Source organism: Lolium perenne, chromosome 6 (assembly GCF_019359855.2).
Source record: "Lolium perenne isolate Kyuss_39 chromosome 6, Kyuss_2.0, whole genome shotgun sequence".
Classification (NCBI taxonomy): domain Eukaryota; kingdom Viridiplantae; phylum Streptophyta; class Magnoliopsida; order Poales; family Poaceae; genus Lolium; species Lolium perenne.
The window spans coordinates 202255518-202279705 of record NC_067249.2 but is presented as its reverse complement, the minus strand read 5'-3'; the positions used below and the strand labels follow the sequence as shown (position 1 = coordinate 202279705).

Sequence of the window (24188 nt, the reverse complement as noted above, 5' to 3'; positions counted from 1 at the left end):
TCACCGCCAGAGTTTTGGACCGGCCGCCGCTGCTAGTCGTCGGAACTTTGGCCGGAACTTCGGGCGCCGCCACCAACGTCGCCTGAACCGCAATGGTGGCCTCCGCCACCGCAGGGCACCTCTTGTTGCCCGTCGCCGCCGCCGTCGCTACGGTCCAGGTGCCGGCCTCCGCCGCCGCCACAACCATGGCCACCACCATGGTCATCGCTGGGTGCAGCGCGAGGCCGCCGCCACCATGCCGGAGGCCGTGCACGAAGCAGTTGCCGGTGCGACAGAAGTCGCCGCCATACCCGAAGCCGTTACTATTTCGCCGTTTGTCGCTGCGTCGGTCGCTGCTGCGCCGGAGCGCGAAGACGAGGCTTCTGCCTCCAACATCTCGGCGGACGTCAACGACCTGCTGCCTCCTCCGCCCGCCTTCACCGTCCCTCCCATGGAGTGGCTGCTGGGCGGACCTAGCGCGGGGTGGCTCGTGGACGAGTCCGAGCGCAACTTCAGCGACGAGGCAACCCCTCCGCTGCAGTACTATCTGCGCCATGGGTACGGCCCCTGTCTCCCGTCTCCGACGCCCTCCGACGAGGACCCGGCGCACTTCGCCCCGCCGGGCTACGCCCCCATGCCGGAGTTCTCTTCCTCATCGGCCATGGTGCGCAACCAGGAGAAGATCGAAGACGCCGCTCCCGCGGCAGCACGCTCGGTCGTCCCCGACCTCAACCTCCCCGTGCCGGAGGAGAAGGAGGAGGAGAACGAGGACGCGGCGCCCTCACTCACCCTCCCGACGCCCTCACCTGAGGCGCGCGTGCTTGTCCGCCGCCTCGCTTCAGCCATGGCGGCTCGCCCTGCCGGCATCCGCAGAGGGACTTGGTCCCCAGAGGCCCTCGGCCTCACCAACGGCGTCGCGGAGCTCCGCCTCAACGAGGCCGCCCCTCACTTCCCATCCTCCTCCATGGAGGAACCAGGCCGCCGCTAAATCGCTGGCCACGGGCGCTGGCGCGGTGCTAGCTAGGCAGAGACATCGTGGGGAACGGGAGGAGGAAGATAGGATTCTCTCATCCTCTCGATGCTTTTGACTGCTGGTCCAGTCAAGTGCCGACAAGGCCCGTCGTGTACTGAAAAGGCCTCACGGGCTTATAGTATTTAATTGATTCACATGTCCGCACTAATGTTTCTAGCTGACTTGTAGATCCAACAAGTAGCATATGAATTGTTTTTATTCAGATTAGCACTATACTGTGTGTAAATACATCTAGACAATATTTTATGTTTACTAGAAGTCACAAGTATGTAATGTGCCATGTTATTAATATATTTGCCTCTAGCATATTATAACATGTTATTTGGCACAACAATTTTATCCCGCGCTCTAAATTCATCCGCGTTCAAATTGTTCCTCTAGAACAAATTTGTTGCTTACCAAAATAAATTTTACTATCAAGTAAAATTAATTAAATGCATGATCATACATGCAGGAAAAATGGGTGACATCAGTAAAAAAGAATTCCAAGAACTACAACTTGATGGAAGTAATTATCTATCATGGGCCATGGATATGAAAATAAATTTAAATGGTCGTGGCCTTGGTCCCGTGATTATTACACCCCCCGAAAATGCTCCAGAAATACCCCAAGTGGCAAAGTATGCGGCATTACATTTCATAAGGCACCACCTCCATCCCGATTAAAAAAATGAATATTTGATGGAGGAGGATCCACTAGCTTTATGGAACTCCCTCAAGGAGAGATATGACCAACAAAGAGCGGTTATGTTGCCGGAAGCCGAGAGAGAATGGTCTCTCATAAGGTTCCAGGACTTTAAGTCCGTTGCGGCATATAATTCTGCCATGCATAAAGTTAACTCCAAACTGAGATTTTGTAATAAGCAAGTTTCAGATGAAGATTTAATAGAGAAGACCTTATGCACTTTCCATCCCTCGATGAGGATATTGCAACAGCAATATCGTCAACACAAATACACGAAGTATTCTGAGCTTATATACACATTACTTCAGGCCGAGAAGCATGATGAACTTCTCATGAAAAATCACAATGCTCGCCCAACGGGTGCCATGCCGATCCCTGAAGCACATGCTAATGCTCATTTTACTAATAAATTCGGAAACCGTAAGAGGAACTTCCGAAAATTCAAGGGAAAGTGGAAAAACAATGGTCAAAAGACCAATGGTCAATTTAAGGGGAAAGGTCATTTCAAGAAAAATGATCAAAATGACAACTCTCAAGTTTGTCAAAGGTGTGGATGTGCGAATCACCGTACAACCAAATGTCGTATTCCCAAGCACCTAGTGGATCTATACATGAAGTATGGAGGAAAAGGGAAGCAAGTTCATGGAAATAAGGCTGAAGCTCACTTCAATGCCATTGAAGATAACCCTCAAGCTAGTCCTTCTCAAAGTGCTATTGAAGAATTCAAGCCAAAGGACAACATCATCCTTGATGAAGACATGCTTGTGGACTACACCCAAGATGTTTTTGGAGACCTCAATTGATCTCCTAAACAATTGATGTCACTTAGCTACTCAAATACTACGATGTGTTATATATTGTGTAACAATAAGTAGAATAAAATATTTGAGACTGCATGTATTGTATTATGTGAATCAGACATAATATTGTAGTGTATTTATATTTCGAATATGTAATATAAATACTATGTATGTAATTTGATGAATATATGAATAAAATAAATTTATTCTAAAATATTCTCTTTCTATTTTTAGAAATTTACGGGAAAAATCCGATGGAAGAAGAATTATGTTTAGTGGATAGTGCTACTACTAACACAATTTTAAGGGAAACAAAATACTTCCAAACTCTTACAAAGAGAAAGGAAGATGTTATGACTATAACCGGGAGTAACAAAGCAATAATTGGTTCAGGAAGAGCCACATTCACACTCCCTATGGGTACTACTATTGTAATTCAGAATGCACTCTTGTATCCTGAATCAACGCGTACCCTTATAAGTTTCAAAGATATCCGATCAAATGATTTCCATCTTAAAACTGTTAAGATGGATAAGAAAGAATATTTGCTTTTAACAAAAAGCGACGGATATGAGGAACAAACTCTTGAAAAATTCCCTTCATTTTCATCCGGATTATACTTTACATACATCAAACCCGTACCTTTTGTTGCGTACAAAATAATTTTTCAAAATCTTGATAAATTCAAGACTTGGCATGATCGCCTTGGTCATCCTGGAATAGGTATGATGAGAAAAATTATAAGCAATTCTATTGGTCATAATTTACCAATTAAAAGATTTCCCAAGTCATCAGATTTTGTATGCACCGCATGTGCTACCGGGAAATTAATTATTAGGCCATCCTACCTCAAACTTAAAAATGAGTCACTTAATTTTCTTGAAAGAATTCAAGGAGATATATGTGGTCCAATACAACCTTTATCTGGACCATTTAGGTATTTTATGGTGCTCATTGATGCATCTACTAGATGGTCACATGTGTGTTTATTATCAACACGTAACCATGCCTTTGCCAAATTAATATCTCAAATAATCAAATTAAGAGCAAATCATCCTGAACACAGGATTAAAACAATAAGAATGGATAATGCGGCTGAATTCAGTTCACGCGCATTCAATGATTATTGTATGGCATTAGGCATTCATCTAGAACATTCTGTACCTTATGTTCATACTCAAAATGGATTGGCTGAATCTTTAATCAAAAGAGTAAAATTAATTGCTAGACCATTATTGCAGAATTGCAATTTACCAACCTCTTGTTGGGGACATGCGGTTTTACACGCCGCAGATCTGATGCAAATCAGACCAACTGCATATCATGAAACTTCCCCATTTCAAATAGTACGAGGCAATCAGCCAAGTATTTCCCACCTGCGAAAATTCGGTTGCGCTGTATACGTACCGATATCACCACCGCAGCGTACCTCCATGGGCCCCCATAGAAAAATTGGAATCTATGTGGGATATAAATCTCCGTCAATTATAAAATATTTAGAACCCCTAACAGGGGACCTGTTTACAGCCCGGTACGCTGATTCAATTTTTGATGAGGATCATTTCCCGGCATTAGGGGGAGAAACAAACCACAAAGAATGCCAGGAAATAGATTGGAATGTAACAGGCATCCAATCCTTAGATCCACGTACTAAAGAATCTGAATCTGAAGTTCAGAGAATAATAGATTTGCAACACTTTGCAAATAACTTGCCAGACGCATTTACTGATCACAAAGGTGTCACTAAATCATATATCCCTGCAGTCAATGCACCGTAACGAGTAGAGGTACCAAATAAAACTACTCAACTCCCAATTACAAATAAAAGGGGGAGAAATCTGGTCTCAAGGGAAAAGGCTTCTCAAAAGCCACCGCGGAAACAAAGGAAATCTATGACGGTAAATGCAAATCAACCTGAAGTTGATAGACACCAAGATGATGTTCAACATCAAGAACCTAGCATAAATGTGCACACAAATTCTATTGCTGGGACATCGAAACAACCAGACACCGTTGTTATGGGAAATCACACGGTGCCTGAAGAAATCAATGAAATTTCCATAAACTATATCGATTCGGGAGAATCATACAATAGAAAGACTACACTTGTCGACACATATTTCTCCTCTAAAATTGCTAAAACCCTTCAACTGGATCCAGAGCCAAAATCTATGAAAGAGTGCCTGAAGCGCTCGGATTGGCCTAAATGGAAGGAGGCAATTGAGGCAGAATCGCGCCGCTTAATAAAAGAGAGGTATTCTCTAAAGTAATACCTACTCCTCAAAAAGTCTTCCCTGTGGGAGCTAAATGGGTTTTCGTTCGAAAAAGGAACGAAAATAATGAGGTGGTGAGATATAAAGCGAGACTAGTAGCACAAGGGTTTACGCAGAGACCCGGTATCGACTACGACGATACATATTCTCCTGTAATGAGTGGAATTACGTTTCGATACTTAATATCATTGGCAGTACAAATGAATTTATCAATGCAGTTAATGGATGTAGTGACCGCATATCTATATGGGTCACTCGATGCGGATATTTATATGAAAGTCCCTGATGGACTTAAAATCCCTAATCCAAATATAAATCGCAACATGTATTGTGTAAAATTACAAAAGTCACTCTATGGCTTAAAGCAGTCGGGTAAAATATGGTATAACCGGCTTAGTGAGTTCCTTCTTCAGAAAGGATACTCAAATAATGACGATTGCCCATGCATTTTCATAAAGAAATCCTCAAAAGGATTTTGTATCATCTCAGTTTATGTTGATGACCTCAACATCATTGGTAACGCGACAGATATATCTGTAGCACGCAATCATTTAATGACGGAGTTTGAGATGAAGGATTTGGGAAAAACCAAATTCTGCTTAGGTTTACAACTTGAGCATCTTCCCTCGGGAATACTCGTTTATCAGCCCGCATATATTCAGAAAGTTTTGGAAAAATTTAATATGGATAAATCATATCCATCCAAAACACCCATGGTCGTTAGATCCCTTGATATGGAAAAGGATCCTTTTAGACCTAGGGATGATAACGAAAATGTATTGGGACCTGAGTTTCCATACCTTAGTGCGATAGGAGCACTAATGTACCTTGCTAATTGTACTAGGCCAGATATTGCCTTCGCAGTAAATTTACTGGCAAGACATAGTGCAGCTCCAACAAAACGCCATTGGGCTGGAGTGAAGAATATCTTCAGGTATTTACAAGGTACCAAAGATCTTGGTTTATTCTATAAGAAGAATCAAGATATGACTTTGACTGGCTATACTGATGCCGGCTATCTTTCTGATCCCCATAATGCTAGATCACAAACTGGATTTGTATTTTTATTCGGTGGAACTGCTATCTCATGGAAGTCAACTAAACAGACTCTAGTAGCAACTTCCACTAACCACTCTGAAATAATTGCATTATATGAAGCTTCACGTGAGTGTGTATGGCTTCGCAGAGTGATTAACCATATCCAGACCTCATGCGGCATAGGTTCATTAGAATCACCAACTATTATATATGAAGATAATGCTGCATGTGTTGCTCAAATGCATATGGGATATATTAAAAGTAATATCACAAAACATATTGCTCCAAAGCTGTTCTTTCCTCATGAATTACAGAAAAATGGAGAAGTTGATATTTTGCAAACAAAATCATGTGACAATCTTGCAGATTTGTTCACTAAGTCTTTACCAGCAGCTGCATTTCAAAAATGCATTTATGGTATTGGTATGAGACGATTTATAAATTTGCAAAGTTCAGGGGGAGAAATTTCCCAGGACTGAACTTAGTATTTATGATCCGATAACAATATATTGTATTTTTCCTTATGAGTTCTCCAACGGATTTCTCATATAGGTTTTAATGATACAATTATTATACCAACGGTATATCGGATTCCTATATTCTCCTTTTATTTTTCCACAGGATTTTTGGAGGACATACTTGGATTGAAGAAAATCAAGTTCTTACAAGATTAAGGACTATCAGGACGTTCGCATTCAAGACGCTATGGATTTTGAAGACAGCGTTGTCCAAGGGGGAGTGTTAGGAATAAATTAGCTTTAGATTTAGGCTAATCAAGCAGTTAGCAGATTCCTTAGAATATTCCCTATAGCAGTTAGCATATTAGAGTTTTGTCCAATCGCTGTGTAAAGCGAACAGTTGTGTCCTTTCCAAAGAGACACAATTATTGTAACCGACATGTACTCCCGACTGTTGAGGTAATATAAATACCCGCAGTCCACATCAATGGAAAGCAATCATTCACTTCCAATCTCTGTATCTCTTCAATCAGCATAATGCTACCGTTTCAGTCCACACACACAAAAAAATCCCTTTCAGCTACTGCACACACGCAGACTGCATATCAAATCAAATATGAGTTCTTTTTACAAAATAAAAAGACTGGATCACGATACCATCTATTTCGGAAAAAATACCCATATTGCAGCCAATTCAATAAAGAAACAACCAATTTCAGAAAAAAAATACCCATATTGCAATATGGGTATTTTCCGAAATTGGTTCTTTTTTAATTGAATTGCTTTGTGATCAATACACATGTCACATATTATTTGCATGTACTCCACTATGATTTAGGGGCAACTATACGTCCATATTCATGTACAGACACTCCGCGAGCATATTGATCAGCCCACCAAAGCTTCATCCACCACCGGAACCACCTCCCCCATCCCCCCTGCAGCTCTGCCACCACGGCTTCTTCAGAGTCTCCCAAGATTAATCGACATAAGAAAGACAAAAAAGTAAAACAGCTCCATAGTGAATTGGAGTAATAGTACAAATTACAAAACACGTTCAGAAGAAGACAATGCTTTCTAAGAAAAGATACTCAAAACCGTAAGCAACTCAAAAAAAAAAAGTATTTCAGAGACTGGTGAAAAGATTGGCATGGATGCTCACCTGCATTAGAAAGTCTATACGCCTCAACCTCAGCAAGTTAGATAGATTCCTTGTTGTTTCCTTCAACAGAAATGTTCAATTTATTCTTCAGTTTCTATGCAAGTTGGCCATCCTTGTCCTTTTCAACAACCTACAGTAGTTGCTGAGTCAGGTGCAAGCCAATCACGACACCTAATTGTTGATGCTATGCTCCTTCAATATAATCATCAGATCAGGTGTTAAGCAACTTACACGAGAACAATTTTTTAGATATACAACAATTATTGTAGGGAGGCAGGCCCCAATCTCCTGGCTTTTCAATGGAATTCTGGGAACATATAATTTGGCAAAAGGCGCAGTAGGCGCATGTCAATAAGCATATAATGGCTGAGTGCCAGATTACATCTAAACTAATTAGTACACAAGTGACCTGGTGGTCTACACAGGCAAAACAAAATAATACAAAAGAAATAAAGATTGAGAGCAGAGAGTGAACTCTCAGGAAAGCATTTCCACATTCATCCAAACTGCAGGCGACTATCATCAGGAATAAGTGCCCAGTGCAACAAGGATAAACCTGCAAAGGCATTGTTTGCTGGAGAAGCAGTCAAATATCCCACTTTAAGGTATGACAAAGGTCGCTGCATCATTTAATATGGCAAAGTTATTTTTCGTAATTATTCTTCAATGATTAATAGCTCGAAATGATACCATCTAGAGAACACAAATGTGCCAAAAACTGAGTACAAACAAATATTAAAAGAATTTTTTTTGCGAAGTTCGAAACCCAAGTTCACAAAGCAATTCAATAAAGAAAAACCAATTTCGAAAAAAATACCCATATTGCAGCCGCATCAAATTCTAGCTATCATTAGGTAACAACAGAAAAAGAAAACAGTGTTAGGAAATAGACATGAGACAAATAAAGCACTACGATAGACCTGCATTAGATGGAAAGGATGCAATGTCGATTATCAAGTTTATAACAAACGAACAAAAGAAAATGCAGTTAGCAGAAAAAATAACAGAAAAGTACAAAGTCATAGAAACATGGAACTACCAAGACAGGGGAAGTAGTTGTCAGTAGTTTATCACAGGTATATAATTTAATGAGAAAATCCTCCCAGAAAAAGTAATTACAAAGTTCATATAGCTTATAGCTGTTTTTATGAAAGTTTATTTCTCCCAAACAGGAACTATGGCGCTCAGTTCCTGCATTGCAGACTCATATTCTTAATGGACAACCTTCTAATACTTAGTATTGCCTGCATAAAGAGGGGAAATTGTAAGAAAATCACGCTACCAAACATCATCTATAAACTTAAAAGTTCTGAACAGTTGCACTGTATTTTGCATAAGACGAGATAATTATTAAGCTTCTGATATAGTAATGAAAACTACAGCAAGTAAATCAGGAATGTCATCTATCTTTGTCCTTTGGGTGGGAGCTGACAGAAGGTAAGCTAATCTAGCACTGGAACAAAGTAGTTTCCATTCATTTAGCACGTGCCAAAAGTTAAGAAGTTCTTAGGGCAGCCAATAAGCGCTTAAGCAAAACAAAAGAACTTGTTAGAAAAACTCATTCCAAGACTATCTCGGGAAGGTGGATTTGACCAAATCATCGTATACATATGAATCAGAATCAAAATCCACAGAATAGCTTCTTGGGTAGATTCTGAATGAATCCCAGGACATTGACATGAAATAAAATACACGGAGAGATTATTTTTGTAATCCTACATGGGTGTTCATTTTTGTTACAAATACATTATGTTTCTGAATTTTTTTAAACGTGAAGGTAAAATGGTAGAAGCCTGACTGGACAATGACATCTTGTAAACATGCAAAGCAATGTGGTATCATACTTCAGAGAAAAAAATTCTCTTATGGTCTCTAGAACTGGGTACCATATTAAATCACGCTACCAAACATTATCTATAAACTTACAAATTCTGAACAGTTGCACTGTATTTTGCATAAGACAAGATAATTATTAAGCTTCTGATATAGTAATGAAAACTACAGTAAGTAAATCAGGAATGTCATCTATCTTTGTCCTTTGGATGGGAGCTGATAGAAGGTAAGCTAATCTAGCACTGGAACAAAGTAGTTCCATTCATTTAGCACGTGCCAAAAGTTAAGAAGTTCTTAGGGCAGCAAATAAGCACTTAAGCAAAACAAAAGCACTTGTTAGAACAACTCATTCCAAGACTATTCCGGGAAGGTGGATTTGACCAAATCATCATGGAAGTATACATATGAATCAGAATCAAAATCCACAGAATAGCTTCTTGGGTAGATTCTGAATGAATCCCAGGACATTGACATGAAATAAAATACACAGGGAGATTATTTTTTGTAAACCTACATAGGTGTTCATTTTGTTACAAATACATTATTGTTTCTGAATTTTAAAAAACACGAAGGTAGAATGGTAGAAGCCTGACTGGCCAATGACATCTTGTTAACATGCAAAGTAATGTGGTATCTGTTAAGAGTACGTCATGGGCCTGGGCCCGTTAGTCTTATGGTTTGCTTAGGGGTCAAGTAAGTCTTGCTTGAGAGTCAAGTAAACCTCTCTATATATGGAGAGGAGATGTATCAATCTAATCAAGCAAGAATTAAGAAGGAAATCCCTTCTCTCTTGCCACCGGCCGTGGGCAAGGCCCCGGCCGGCCCTCTCGCGCCCTCGCATCTCTCTCTCCCTCCCAAACCCTAGCAGCCACATAACACTTGTGGCAAGGGAGAAGGGATTTCCTTCTTAATTCTTGCTTGATTAGATTGATACATCTCCTCTCCATATATAGAGAGGTTTACTTGACTCTCAAGCAAGACTTACTTGACCCCTAAGCAAACCATAAGACTAACGGGCCCAGGCCCATGACGTACTCTAACAGTATCATACTTCAGAAAAAAAAATCTCTTATGGTCTCTAGAACTGGGTGCCATCTTAGACGAGGAATAGATAAGCAGACTGGAAACTTGTACACCTACGAGAATATGCAAGCAGATAAAATGTAGCCTTCCGGTTGAGCTATCCTGCAAATCTCCAACTCACTGTGCCCGCAAGTGCATACAAATTTCCCATTTAGTCGGTAACATATAACATATACTACACAGTCCAATGTTGGGGGCACAGAACCAGTCCTAACTACAAAGGAGAACGTTTTACTTGTGCCCATTTTCCTCTACGAGGTAGTGGTACTGATACGTTCATAAACGAAGGACATAGGGCTTATAACCATATCAAGTTGATAATGAATATTCCTGAATTAGAAAATGCGCTCAAATGATTATTATAATACTCATCATTTCAAGAGCATAGTTCCTCTATGCTAGGTTCATAGACCGGTTTTTGTGTGTGAAGCAAAAAGATTGGATTGGAATGTACGAGAGCATCAGGTATTCTATTGACTAATTAAATTGCAGCAATTGATAAGATACTAATGATGGTGGTGCATGCCAGATCAAATCTGAACTTGTATTTTTGTTACACCAAATCAAATGTCAATCCTGCTGAAAATAGAGAAAACTACCATATTGAAGGTCTGATGCTCGACCAATAAATTAAATAAACAAAAATATGGAAGATTCAGGTAAAGGCCTTATTAGCCATAAAATATGTTTCTTATTCCTTATTCAAAGTCCCAGCTATAACAAACTTGACCTCCTGTTTGTCTAGTCAAACACCAATTTGGAAGGATCTCAACAGCAATATATATGGGGATGGATAAGAGGAAACCAAAAATGCATTTCTAATTTCACATCAGCCAAGCCTTCTCAATGATGGTTGCAGAAGGGCAACAAATGTATGAATAACAGCACCAAGTATAATTGTGTGTCTCATTGCGAATACCTGTGATGTGCTATTGGCGAAAATTCGGCAGCAAAAGCATGTATTACACAAAAATATATATTCTACTATCTCAGTTCCACTATATAAGATATTTTGGTAGGCTATTTTAGCCAATTAAAACATCTTATATTTTGGGACAGAGGAAGTAGAGCTTTACCCAGCTGGTAAACAGGGATGTTACAGCTGAAAGGTATACCTAAGAATCTAAGATTATACATTATAGAATCTGCAGTAGATAAGAAAATGCTATAGAAATAGAAAAGGTTATGCACCTCATCATTTTCTCGTGCTCTAGCTTTGTAGGTTTGCTCCAACTGCTAGATGAGCAGTTCATTTGGTTCTGAGCACATAAACATAAACATACAAATGAATCCACACAGAAACAAGACAAAACATAATTTGAGTAATTCACAAGGCTCGTAATGCTCTTCTTGACAGAGTTAAGTTCATGGTTAGATTATCCAAAAGATCATCGCAAAAGCTGGTCATATGAATAAACCCTATCCTTGTATAAAGAAGAATTTGAATGACCCTTGAAAGCAAAAAAAAAAAAAAAAGTTTACAGGTTAAGCTGAAAACAAATACCTTGGTGTAAGGCAATTGTAAAGGCACATCATCTTTGAGTGAATATCTAAAAGCCTCCCAATGAATGTGTCCACCTATTTTGTCCTGAAAAAGAATCATTGGCCTCCAAATTATTCAGATCAAAGAACCATATAGGCTTTTATTGTTCAATTCCATGAGAAAATAACCTTGCCAATGTTTGATGAGAGAGTTCTCCATCCAGACTGATTGATGCTCCCAGAACAATCCCTAGCTAGCATACCAATCACACGGGAAACAACAATGAACTATGTAATGAATTAACCAAAATTAAGAACAAAATACATCACACATGAATTGGGAAGGGGGTATAAGAATGTGAGGAGGGGGGAGGGGGAGAGGAAATGGGAGACCAGGGGCACCTAATGTCGCGTTGATCGGTGAGGAGTGAGGACGGACGTGCCGACGAGGCGGCTTGCACAGGTGGGGGCGGAGGTACCACTACCAGCGTGGTGACCTGGCTGGTGGGGATGAAGGAGCAGTTGTAGGGCTGTGTCACTCGTCCGTCGCAGGGATGCGCTCGTTGCTCCCAGTGAAAAAGAGAGGAGCCAGACTGTTGGCGAGGGTCGGAGGAGTGGCGGCAGCGAGACGAACGGGAGAGCGGGGTGGCCGACGGCACCGAGTAACGAATCCACCGACGGTGCTGCTCCATGCCCATGGAGCCCCAAATCTGCTCCTACAAAAGAAGTGGATTATTCAGAGGGAAAAGGGAGAGGAAGAAAAGAATGGAGACGAAGAGATGCGAGGGAGATCACTGGCTCTCCACGGTGCGTCAGCACGCCGGCCATCTGTGCGAGGGAGGTGGCGGCAGAGAGGAGAAGGCGGGAAGGGGGTGGAGCGGGAGGGGGTCGCGACTATGGGAGTGCCGAGTGTGGCGGCTAGGGTTCTACTGAACTTGGGATTGTCTGATCTACGCGGGAGTGGGACCCGTTCACGCGAGGTGTCTATCGCCCAACGCCCAACCCACGCACGCGAGTCTATCGTGGAGCGCTCCCAGATAGGGCAAGCGGTCACGCACTTGCTTATTCTCAATGCGCAGCGCTCGCGTGGTATATATGACACGGCACACGGTATGAATGGCCGAGTCTAGCTAGCTATGCTACTCTCATGTGCTCTGTGTAACTGTTTAGCCTGGTAGTTGCGATGTCAACATGGATTGAAATCAAAGCAGGTTCACAAGGAACCGAGCAAGTGTCATCAAAGTATTACAAATCATAGTATCGACTGAAATCACAGACTAAATGACTGAACTACTAACATAGTTTGATGGTGTTGTCTTGAGTATCAGCCATGAAACAAGTTTTTTAGGTAAGACTGCAAACAAGATATATCTGCTTGACCTCAGCCTTCGTCTTCTTCCACGACCTATCTCTTTGCTCCCTACAAAAACAGTCATTAAACAGCATAGATGAACAGTAACCCAAAATAACGAAAACAGCATAGATGAGCATCAAAGCCTTCCTACCGACAGAAAACAGTAACGGGCTCTGAGCAATCTTTTAATCCGGATTGGTTTTGGTTAGGGCTTTTGGTGTAAACTTTAAGTTCAATCTTCCATGTTCCTACGTGATGGTAGTGGATGCACACAATCTACGGCACCAAATTTTGACGATACAAATCTTGCAAAACATAATGGACTAGGCCGATCCCCATGGTATTCTATCCCTCATCTGATTATTTAATTGAATGTGCAAAAACGTGATTACTGGATTTAGTATTTAACAGAAGTACAGGAGAACAAACTACAGTGAGGTTAGTTAAGATGTTTCGGAAACTTTACTGAAAGGAAGCATGGGAAGCAGGGGCAGTTGTTTAGTGCAGTTTCTAGGTAAAACTATAGATGATTAAATGATTAATTGAGCCTATTATGACCGGGCTGGTCTACCACCGGAGGGGGTCCAACGGCCAGGCAGGCCAGGCCTAGTAAGGGCCTTAGCCCAATTAGCAGATTAGGGTTTAGCAGATTTCTCTTATATATACGAGTTGTAATCGACAAGAACAATTAAGCAATAAACATATTTTGTTGCCGACTCCTCCAGGAGTCGGAGTCCCAAACCCTAGCCGCCGCCTCAGCCTTGCGCCGCCGCCTCTCCCCAAGCCGCGCGACGGCGCCCTGCCGCCGGCGCCCCCGCCTCCGCACGCACACCGCCCCTTCCTTCCCCTACAACCTCCGCCCTAGACCTGGTAGATACGCTGGTTCTACCAATTTGGTATCAGCTTCCTCGGTTACGATCATGTCTTCGGGCCAACCCGCCGCCACCATCGCCGCCACCTCCGAGACGCCGCCGGCCTCCACCGCCGCCGCGAACTTGCCGCCGCGTTCGCCACCGCCTCCACGGAGCCGCGGCGCCCATGGCGGAGGCCGCCGACGCCGCTCCTCCTCTTGCGGCAGGAGCTCTCGACGGCCATCCGCGACCTCGCCACCGCGCAGTACAGGGCATCGGCCCCGTACTTCTGATCGGCACGCAGGGATGACCTCGCCATCCTCGCCGCCCCTCACTGCCCCTCACCGCCTACCCGCCGCGCCGGCGGTTCCGCCCGCCAGGGCGTGCTCGTGCCGCTCGGCCTCGCCGCCCGCCGCCATGGGCGTCGTGGCAGTCGAGTCCCAGCGCCGGCCCCGCCTCCCGGCCCCAGGGCGTCCCCATCCAGCGGGTGGCGTTTCCGCCGTCGCCCTCCCGGCTACCGGCGTGGGTAACCGCGACGGAGCCCCCCCGTCTACTCGGCCGCACCGGCGCCTCCTCCTGTCTACACGGCTGCCGGGGACCCTCCGAGAACGTCCTTCCCGGAGCCGACGTACTCGCGCTTTGCGGAGCCCTCCGCTGGTCGCACGGAGTACCCCGTCCAGGGCGCCGCCGGCCTCGCTCCCCCACGCTACGCCAAGCTGAATTTTGCCACGTATGACGGCGTCGAGGACCCCCTCAACTGGTTCAACCAATGCGAGCAGTTCTTCCGAGGGCAGCGCACTCTCGCTTCGGACCGGACTTGGCTCGCCTCGTACCACCTCCGCGGCGCCGCCGCCCAGACGTGGTACTACTCCCTCGAGCAGTACGAAGGTGGCATGCCCCCATGGGACCGTTTCCGCGAGCTCTGCCTTCTCCGCTTCGGGCCCCCCCGATCCGCGGCAGCCGCTTGGCGGAACTCGGGCGTTTGGCCTTCACCACCACGGTGCAGGACTTCGCCGACCGCTTCCAGGCCCTCGCTTAACTGATCAGCGAACAGTGCATGACCTAAGAACACCAACGAATAATGAATGTCCGATGCGAACACTGGTAGAAAAACAGGCTTCGGGTGAGCCCCATAAGTCGCGAAGCTGTAGGAACCGCGACTAATGGGACCTTTAGTCGCGGTTCGGGAGGCGAACCGCGACCAAAGGCTCGGGCCTGTGGCGCTCGGTGGCCAGCCGGTGCACGTGGGGGCTGAGTCGCGGTTGGCTGTGCCAACCGCGACTAAAGGTGCCCGAAGGCCTTTAGTCGCGGTTGGCCAGGCCAACCGGGACTAAAGCCCCTCCCCTATATATACCCATCCAGCAGCCAACACTTAGCCATTTGGAGCCATTCTCTTCACAAACTTCACAAGTGGGTGTTAGGTTTGCTTTTGGTTCCTCTTATGCACATAAGGTGTTTGATGAAATGCCCCAAGAGCATGAAACAAACATGATATGAAGTGTTGGAGCCACACTTGAGCTTTCTCATTTATTTTTTCCTCCTCGATCGCGGTTAGCAACTTGAACCTTTGATGTGTCGTTGATAAAATATGCATGTGTGTGTAGTTCATTGTTTAATTTATATTGTTTGTAGCTAGTTAGTTTAACAAATGCATGATGGTTAATTATATATTTTATATTATAATAATGCAGATGAATCGACAATGGATGTACGGTAACCGACTCTCCGGCGAGTTCGGTGCGGGTTTGAAAGATTTCCTCGTAGTGGCTAATGCGAACAAGCAGGGGGTTTTGTTATCTGTCCATGTGTTAACCGTAAGAATCGTAAGGGTTACTCTTCCTCAACAGATGTTCACATGCACCTGCTTCGCACGGTTTCATGCCAAGCTATAATTGTTGGACCAAGCATGGAGAAAGAGGGGTTATAATGGAAGAAGATGAAGAAGGGGATGATTTCATCGATGAAAGCTATCTTGCTCATTTCGGTGATACTTTCATGGAGGATGCTGAAGGTGAAGGGGAAGGTGAAGAAGAGGCACGTGATGATCCCGTTGATGATCTTGGTCGGACCATTGCCGATGCACGGAGACGCTCGCGAAACCGAAAAAGAGAGGGAGAATTTGGATCGCATGTTAGAGGATCACAGAAGGCGCTGTACCCCGGATGCGATGATGGTCCGAAAAAGCTGGGCTGCACACTCGGATTTGCCGAGATGGAAGGCACAGCAGGTGTAGCTGACTCGGCATTTGAAAACTTGCTGAAAATGTTGAAGAATATGTTTCCAAAGAATAACGAGTTGCCCGCCAAAGCACGTACGAAGCAAAGAAGGTTGTCTGCCCTCTAGGTTTAGAGGTTACTGAAGATACATGCATGCATCAACGATCGCATCCTCTACCGCGGTGAATACGAGAATTTGAATGAATGCCCGGTATGCACCGCATTGCGTTATAAGATCGTAGGCGATGACCCCGGTGACGATGTTGAGGGCCGTAAACCCAGGAAGAGGGTTCCCGCCAAGGTGATGTGGTATGCTCCTATAATACCACCGTTGAAACGTCTGCTCAGGAACAAAGAGCATGCCAAGTTGTTGCGATGGCACAAAGAGGACCGTAAGTCGGACGGGGAGTTGAGACACCCGCAGATGGAACGCAATGGAGAAAGATCGACAGAGAGTTCAAAGATTTTGCAGCTGACGCAAGGAACATAAGATTTGGTCTAAGTACGGATGGCATGAATCCTTTTGGCGAGCAGAGCTCCACCATAGTACCGGCCCGTGACTCTATGCATCTACAACCTTCCTCCTTGGTTGTGCATGAAGCGGAAGTTCATTATGATGCCGTGCTCATCCAAGGTCCGAAGCAACCCGGCAACGACATCGATGTGTACCTAAGGCCATTAGTTGATGAACTTTTACATTGTGGGGCAGACCTGGTGTCCGTGTGTGGGATGAGCACAAAGAAGAGGAATTTGACCTACGAGCGTTGCTTTTCGTAACCATCAACGATTGGCCTGCTCTTAGTAACCTTTCGGGACTGTCAAATAAGGGATACAATGCATGCACGCACCGCTTACATGAGACTCGAAAGTGTACATTTGCCAAATTGTAAGAAGAACGTGTACCTTGGGCATCGTTGATTTCTTCCGAAAGGTCATCCAAAGAAGAAAGAAAGGCAAGCATTACAACGGCAAGGCAGATCACGGCCGAAACCTGCGGAACACACCGGTGCCGAGGTATTTGATATGGTCAAGGATTTGAAAATCATCTTTGGAAAGGGTCCTCGCGGACAATCGCTCCGAAGGAGCCGACGGGCACGTAGCCATGTGGAAGAAGAAATCTATATTCGGGAGCTAGAATATTGGAAAGTCCTAGAAGTCCGCTCCGCAATCGACGTGATGCACGTTACGAAGAATATTTGCGTGAACATCCTAAGCTTCTTGGGCGTGTATGGGAAGTCAAATGATACAAAGGAAGCACGGCAGGACCAGCAAAGTTTGAAAGACCCCGATGACCGGCATCCGGAACGGTTTCAAGGTCGTGCCAGCTACGCTCGACCAAAGAAGAGAAGGTCATCTTTTTTGAATGCCCGAGCGGTATGAAGGTCCCGTCAGGATTCTCGTCCAATATAAAGGGAATAATAAACATGGCGGAGAAAAAGTTCCAAAACCCGAAGTCTCACGACCGCCACGTGATTATGACGCAATTGCTTCCGATTGCTTTGAGGGGCTCCTCGCCGAAAATGTTCGAGTAGCCATTGTGAAGCTATGTGCATTCCTCAATGCAATCTCTCGAAGGTAATCAATCCAGAAGTTCTACCACGGTTACGTAACGATGTGATCCAATGTCTTGTCGGTTTCGAGTTGGTGTTCCCGCCATCCTTCTTCAATATTATGACGCACCTCCTGGTTCACCTAGTCGATGAGATTTCCATTCTCGGTCTGTATTTCTACACAATATGTTCCCCTTCGAGAGGTTCATGGGAGTAATAAAGAAATATGTTCGTAACCGTGCTAGGCCAGAAGGAAGCATCGCAAAGGGCTATGGAAATGAGGAGGTAATTGAGTTTTGTAATGACTTTGTTCATGAACTTAAGCCGATTGGTCTTCCTCAATCGCGGCACGAGGGAGACTAAGTGGAAAAGGCACGATCGGAAGGAAATCAATGATATGTATGGACGGCCATTCTCTCGATCGAAGCACACCACACGCTCCGACCAATTCCAGCTTGGTGGCTCCGTACTTTGAGAAACACAAGAATATTTTACGCTCGGACAACCCCGGGAAGCCCGAATCCTGGATTAGGAAGGCCCACATGGAGACTTTCGGCGGTTGGTTGAGAAAACATTTAATGAGTGACAATAAGGTTGTAGATCAGCTGTAAATGTTGGCCAAGACACCATCTTCGACTATAACGACTTTCCAAGGGTACGAGATAAATTGTAATACATTTTACACGATCGACCAAGATAAAAAGAGCACCAACCAAAACAGTGGTGTCCGCTTTGATGCAGCAACCGAGAATGGGCAAAAGGTCACATATTATGGTTACATAGAGGAGATATGGGAACTTGACTATGGACCCTCCTTTAGGGTCCCTTTGTTCCGTGCAAATGGTTCAAGCTAACAGGAGGTGGGGTAAAGGTGGACCAGCAATACGGAATGACAATGGTGGATTTCAACAATCTTGGTTACCTTGACGAACCATTCGTCCTAGCGAAAAGATGTCGCTCAGGTTTTCTATGTGAAGGACATGAGTAGCAAACCGAGGAAACGGAAAGATAAGAAAACGATCAGTACATCATGCGATGATTCAAAGCGCCACATTGTTCTTTCAGGGAAAAGAAACATCGTGGGAGTGGAGGACAAGACAGACATGTCGGAAGATTATAATATGTTTGCTGAAATTCCGCCCTTCAAAGTGAACACCGACCCAAGCATTAAGTTAAATGATGAGGATGCTCCATGGATACGGCACAATCGTAAGCAAGCATGGACACAAGGGAAGAAATGATGTGTAATAATTTATTGTACCAAACTTTGTTGAATGAATCATGTGAATTATATTACCCGTGATGTGTTTGGTGTCCATTTTCGAATGATTCAATTGACTCGAGATAGCACTGATGATACATGAAATTTGGAGTGACTAAGTCATACTCCTGCATACATGAAATTTGGAGTGACTAAGTCATACTCCTGCATATAGGAAATTTGGAGTGACTAAGTCATACTCCTGCATACATGAAATTTGGAGTGACTAAGTCATACTCCTGCATATAGGAAATTTGGAGTGACTAAGTCATACTCCTGCATACATGAAATTTGGAGTGATTTAGTCATACTCCTGCCTAGGCGTATAATATGCATACTCGTAGTCTTCATAGCCGCCGCCGTTGTACTGGTAGTCGTCGCCTTCTAAGTTGCCGGCGTCGTCGTCATTCTTGTCGTCGCTTGTCGTCGGGCGGCGCTCGTGGCTCGAATCGAGGGTAGCGCAGCGGGGATATCGCCGGCCGTGATGTAGTCCATGACGCTCTGCAGAGTCCGGCCGTACCACCATAGCCGACGGCCGGCCTCGTGGAAGTTTCCGGAGGCGGACCGTCCTCCTCATACTCGGCGAGCGCCCTCTCACGCCGATTGATGAAGAAGGCGTCCCAAGTATCTTGGTTATCGGGATGCCGCGGGGATTCATCCGCTGCTCCGGCGTGAGGTCGAGGTAGTAGTGGTTCGTGATGGCCGCCGGCGCGCCGCACTCCCGAGGGACGGGAGGGACCGGCACGCCGCCGGCGCTTAGGCTCCGGTACAGGGACGCGGTAGCCCAGAGGGCAAGGGTAGTTCGAGGCGCAAAGCTCCTCCACCTGCTGGTAGGTTAGAGTGGGTGCGGTGGAAGCCATGAGAGAGTGATGAGAGATTGTAGAGATGTGATAATGCTGGCCAAGCCGGGCTACCTATATGTAGTGACAAATGGCGGGAAAAATGGGAGCGGGAAGACAGGAGGCGGGAAGAAAGAGGCGGGGAGAAAGTGGCGGGAAGAAATTGGCGGGAAAAAATTGGCGGGAAGAAAGAGGCCGGAAGAAATTGGCGGGAAACAATTGGCGGGAAGAAAGAGGCGGGAAGACAGGGAAGAAATGGCGGGAAGACGAGGAGGGAAGAGGGGGCCAACGAACTTTTGAATTGAATTAGTTTAATTTTTATGAATTTTTGATAATTTGTATTTTTAAAATTTTGAATTGAATTAGTTTTATTTTTCTGAATTTTTTGATATATTATTTGTATTTTTAAGATTTTGAATTGAATTAGTTTTATTTTTATGAATTTTTTGATATATTATATGTATTTTAAACATTTTGAATTGAATTAGTTTTATTTTTCTTAATTTTTTGATATATTATTTGTATTTTTAACATATTGAAATGAATTAGTTTTATTTTCCTGAATTTTTTCATACATTATTTGTATTTTTAACATTTAGAAATGAATTAGTTTTAATTTTCTGAATTTTTTGATATAATATTTGTATTTTTAAGATTTTGAATTGAATTAGTTTTATTTTTCTGAATTTATTGATATATTATATGTATTTTTCAGATTTTGAAATGAATTAGTTTTATTTTTCTTTACTTTTTGATATATTATTTGTAATTTGAAAAAGAAAAGTAATTCGAAAAAGAAAAGTAATTTGAAAAAGAAAAGTAATTTGAAAAAATACCTTTAGTCGCGGTTGGCCTCGCCAACCGCGACTAAAGGGTATTTTTCCGCGGGAAACGAAAACCCGGCGAAAATACCCTTTAGTCGCGGGTCGCCTCCCAACCGCGACTAAAGGGGGGGTTACTATAAATACGCGCGCGGCGGCGAATGGCCAGTTCATCTTCTTCTCCGCGCGCGAACGACGAACTCGACGCTGCAGCGAAGCCCTGCCCGCCGTCGCCGTCGCCTGTCACGCCGTCGTCGCCGTCGCTCGTCACGCCGCTGTCGCCGCGCCCGAGCCGCCGCGAACGCGCGCCGCCCGGTCTTCGCGCCGCCGCACGTCTCGCCGTCCCCGTCGAACAACCGCGCCGCGCGCGCGCTCGCCGCTCGCCGCCGTTCCCAGCTGGATCGAGAGGCGCGTTGGCCGGCGCCACCGCGCGCCGCCCCTACTTCGCAGCCGCCGGCCGCTTGCCCGCCGCCGCCGCCCACCTATACCGCGCGCTGCGCCCGGCCGGGAGAGAGAGAGAGAGGGCGCGGGGAGCGCCTACACGGCCGGCGCCCCTGCCTCTCTCTTTTTTTTTGTTTTTTTAACTTAACTAAAAATTTGTATACTAACAAAATTTTGACTTAACAAAATTTAACAAATATGTAATATGTAACAAAATTTAACAAAAATTTACACATGTAATAGTATAATGTAACTAAAATTTTACTAAAATTTAGACTTAATGTAACTAAAATTTTACTTAACAAAATTTAGACTTAATGTAACTAAAATTTTACTTAACAAAATTTAGACTTAATGATCAAAATTTTAACTTAAGAAAAATTTTACTTAACAAAATTTAGACTTAATGATCAAAATTTTAACTTAACAAAATTTAGACTTAATGATCAAAATTTTAACTTAAGAAAAATTTGACTTAACAAAATTTAGACTTAATGATCAAAATTTTAACTTAACAAAATTTAGACTTAATGATCAAAATTTTAACTTAAGAAAAATTTTACTTAACAAAATTTAGACTTAATGATCAAAATTTTAACTTAACAAAATTTTATTTGGGATCGAGAGGGGGCGGCGAGGGTGATGTGTCCTCGGCACCGCCACCGCCCTCTCGGTCACCGCCACACCGGTCTCTCGGTCACGCGGTCACTGCGTCCCCCTTTCGCCACCGCCACCGGTCTCTCGGTTGTTAAGTTAAAATTTTGATCATTAAGTCTAAATTTTGTTAAGTAAAATTTTTCTTAAGTTAAAATTTTGATCACTAAGTCTAAATTTTGTTAAGTAAAATTTTGATCATTAAGTCTAAATTTTGTTAAGTAAAATTTTAACTTAACAAAATTTTATTTGGGATCGAGAGGGGGCGGCGAGGGTTATGTGTCCTCGGCACCGCCACCGCCCTCTCGGTCACCGCCACACCGGTCTCTCGGTCACGCGGTCACTGCGTCCCCCTTTCGTCACCGCCACCGGTCTCTCGGTCACGCGGTCACTGCGTCCCCCCTTTCGCCACCACCACCGTTCTCTCGGTCACGCGATCACTGCGTCCCCCCTCTCGCCTCCCTCGTCGTCCTCTCTCTTTATATGTAGAAGAGATATGATAATGCTGGCATATACACAATTAATTTGTTTTGACTACATGTTTTCAGGACTGACATATGGCGGACGATAGAGCTGACCCGATTCTGGACAACTATGATCCGGACGCTGAAGACCATATGTTCGGCATCATAAAAGGCGATATTCTATATGTGCCGACCGGAGAAGAAGAAGATGATATCTCTTCTTATCTGAACCTTGAGGGTGAAGATGAAGGGCGCCGTCAGCAAGATGATGCCGAAGAAACGTCGATAAACGACGATCTTCAATTGGAAGTAGCAACCACCTCCGGCGCCGAGGTATATATATATATACATATTGAGCGTCTGGTGATACAAACTAACTGATTTGAATAAATGTGTGTGTACTAACGCGCGCGACTCTCTTTCTTATTTTAGCCCTCGGCCGGATCGTCGAAAAAATCGAGTACGTCGTCAAAGCGTGGCGCAACCAAGACGATGAAACCAAATGAAACATGCACCATCGAGGTTGTCGATGAAGAAACCGGCAGGCCGCTGGAGCCCAGCAAGAACGCCACCAAGTTTGTCAGCCAATGCGGAGCCGTTGTTAGAGACAACGTCTCGATCACCGTCCAGGAGTGGAATGAGCCAAAGAAGGCACGTCTTGGTTTCACTTTTGTCGATAAGAGAACAAAAAAAGATTGCTTCAAGAAGCTTATGAAACATTTTGTTCTACCTCCGGAATACCGCAGATACGATGAGGCGGGTAACAAGATTCAGGAAAACAAGGAGAGGTGCAAGCTAGTCAAACAGTTCGCTCTTTCTAAGATGGCCAACGCATTCCGGAAATACAAGCAAAATCTAGCCCATGACTTTGTCAAGCAGGGCAAGACTCCGGATTTCACAGGACAATATGAGAAACTGCAACATGATTGGCCAGAATTTGTGAAGCAAAAGAAATCGGAGCAGTTCCTTGAAATATCGAAAAAAATAAGGAGAATGCGGCCAAGAAGGAGTACAATCATATTATGGGGCCAGGAGGGTATCGCTTTTGGCAGCCTAAGTGGGAGAAGATGGAGAACGAGCTGAGGGCGCGAGGAATCCGTCCAGGTACGGAGGGATGGGACCCAAGGGCCAAAAGCTGGTGGTACGGGCATGGGGGATCGCTGAACCCGGAGACAGGGGAGTGTGTTTATCAGGGCAAAATAATTACACCCACCCAAAAGCTTATTGAGGCAATGAGGGATGCTCAAGAGGGGAGGATCAAGTTCAACAGAGAGAACGACGCCCTGACAAAAGCCCTCGGGAATCCTGAACACGGAGGACGTGTACGAGGCATGGGGCCCATTCCGTGGAAAGTAGGGTTCCCCCAGAACGATGACCCGTACGGTTACAGAAGCCGTAAGAGAAAGATGGATCGGGATGCAGATGTTGTGGCGAAGTTGGTAACGGAAATGGATGTGATGAAGAAAACCGTGAGTGTACTAGTCGCCGAAAGAGATGCAGCTCGGGCGCAGCATGAAGATCATCCAATGGATCTTGGAAGCCAGCAGCGGAGAAGAAGCAGCGTGGCTTCCACGGAGGCCTCACCGGCTGGTGCACCGACGATCGAAATTACTGCACCGGAGCCTCTGGTGGTCGAAATTACTGCACCGGAGCCTCCTCGCTACCCCGTGGACGATATAAAGGAGATGAAAGCATGTCATCTGTATTATCCTATCGGGAACATGTCCATGAAGGTAGCCATCGGCAGTGCTTTACCACCTGGAGCACTCCACCACAACAACCCCATTCAAGATGGCTATGCTCGTGTCACGGTGGAGGAGATAGTCCAAGGGTTTGAGGACCTGGACATTGACATTGCTACACCTGAAGGGGTGAAAAGACTTGGAGATGTCAAGCGCCGCTCATTCTATG

General features: G+C 44.6%; 1 protein-coding gene across 7 annotated transcripts; it reads right to left on the bottom strand.

Moving 5' to 3' along the window:
* Positions 1-6673: 6673 nt before the first annotated feature.
* LOC127306378 (uncharacterized) lies at positions 6674-12807 on the bottom strand. 7 transcript variants are annotated; one of them, XM_051336999.2, is made up of 8 exons: positions 12622-12805; positions 12229-12542; positions 12016-12076; positions 11849-11932; positions 11536-11603; positions 7660-8672; positions 7429-7558; positions 6674-7236 (listed from the first exon to the last, which is right to left on the bottom strand). In XM_051336999.2, exons 1-6 carry the CDS (start codon positions 12652-12654, stop codon positions 8663-8665), a joined length of 570 nt encoding a protein of 189 aa, XP_051192959.1. In that variant the 5' UTR covers positions 12655-12805; the 3' UTR covers positions 6674-7236; positions 7429-7558; positions 7660-8662. The 7 variants fall into 7 exon arrangements, 6 of the variants coding, with proteins under 6 accessions (XP_051192959.1, XP_051192960.1, XP_051192961.1 ...); XM_051337000.2 differs by having other exon boundaries at positions 6674-7227; XM_051337001.2 differs by having other exon boundaries at positions 6674-7212.
* Between the last annotated feature and the right edge of the window lie 11381 nt (positions 12808-24188).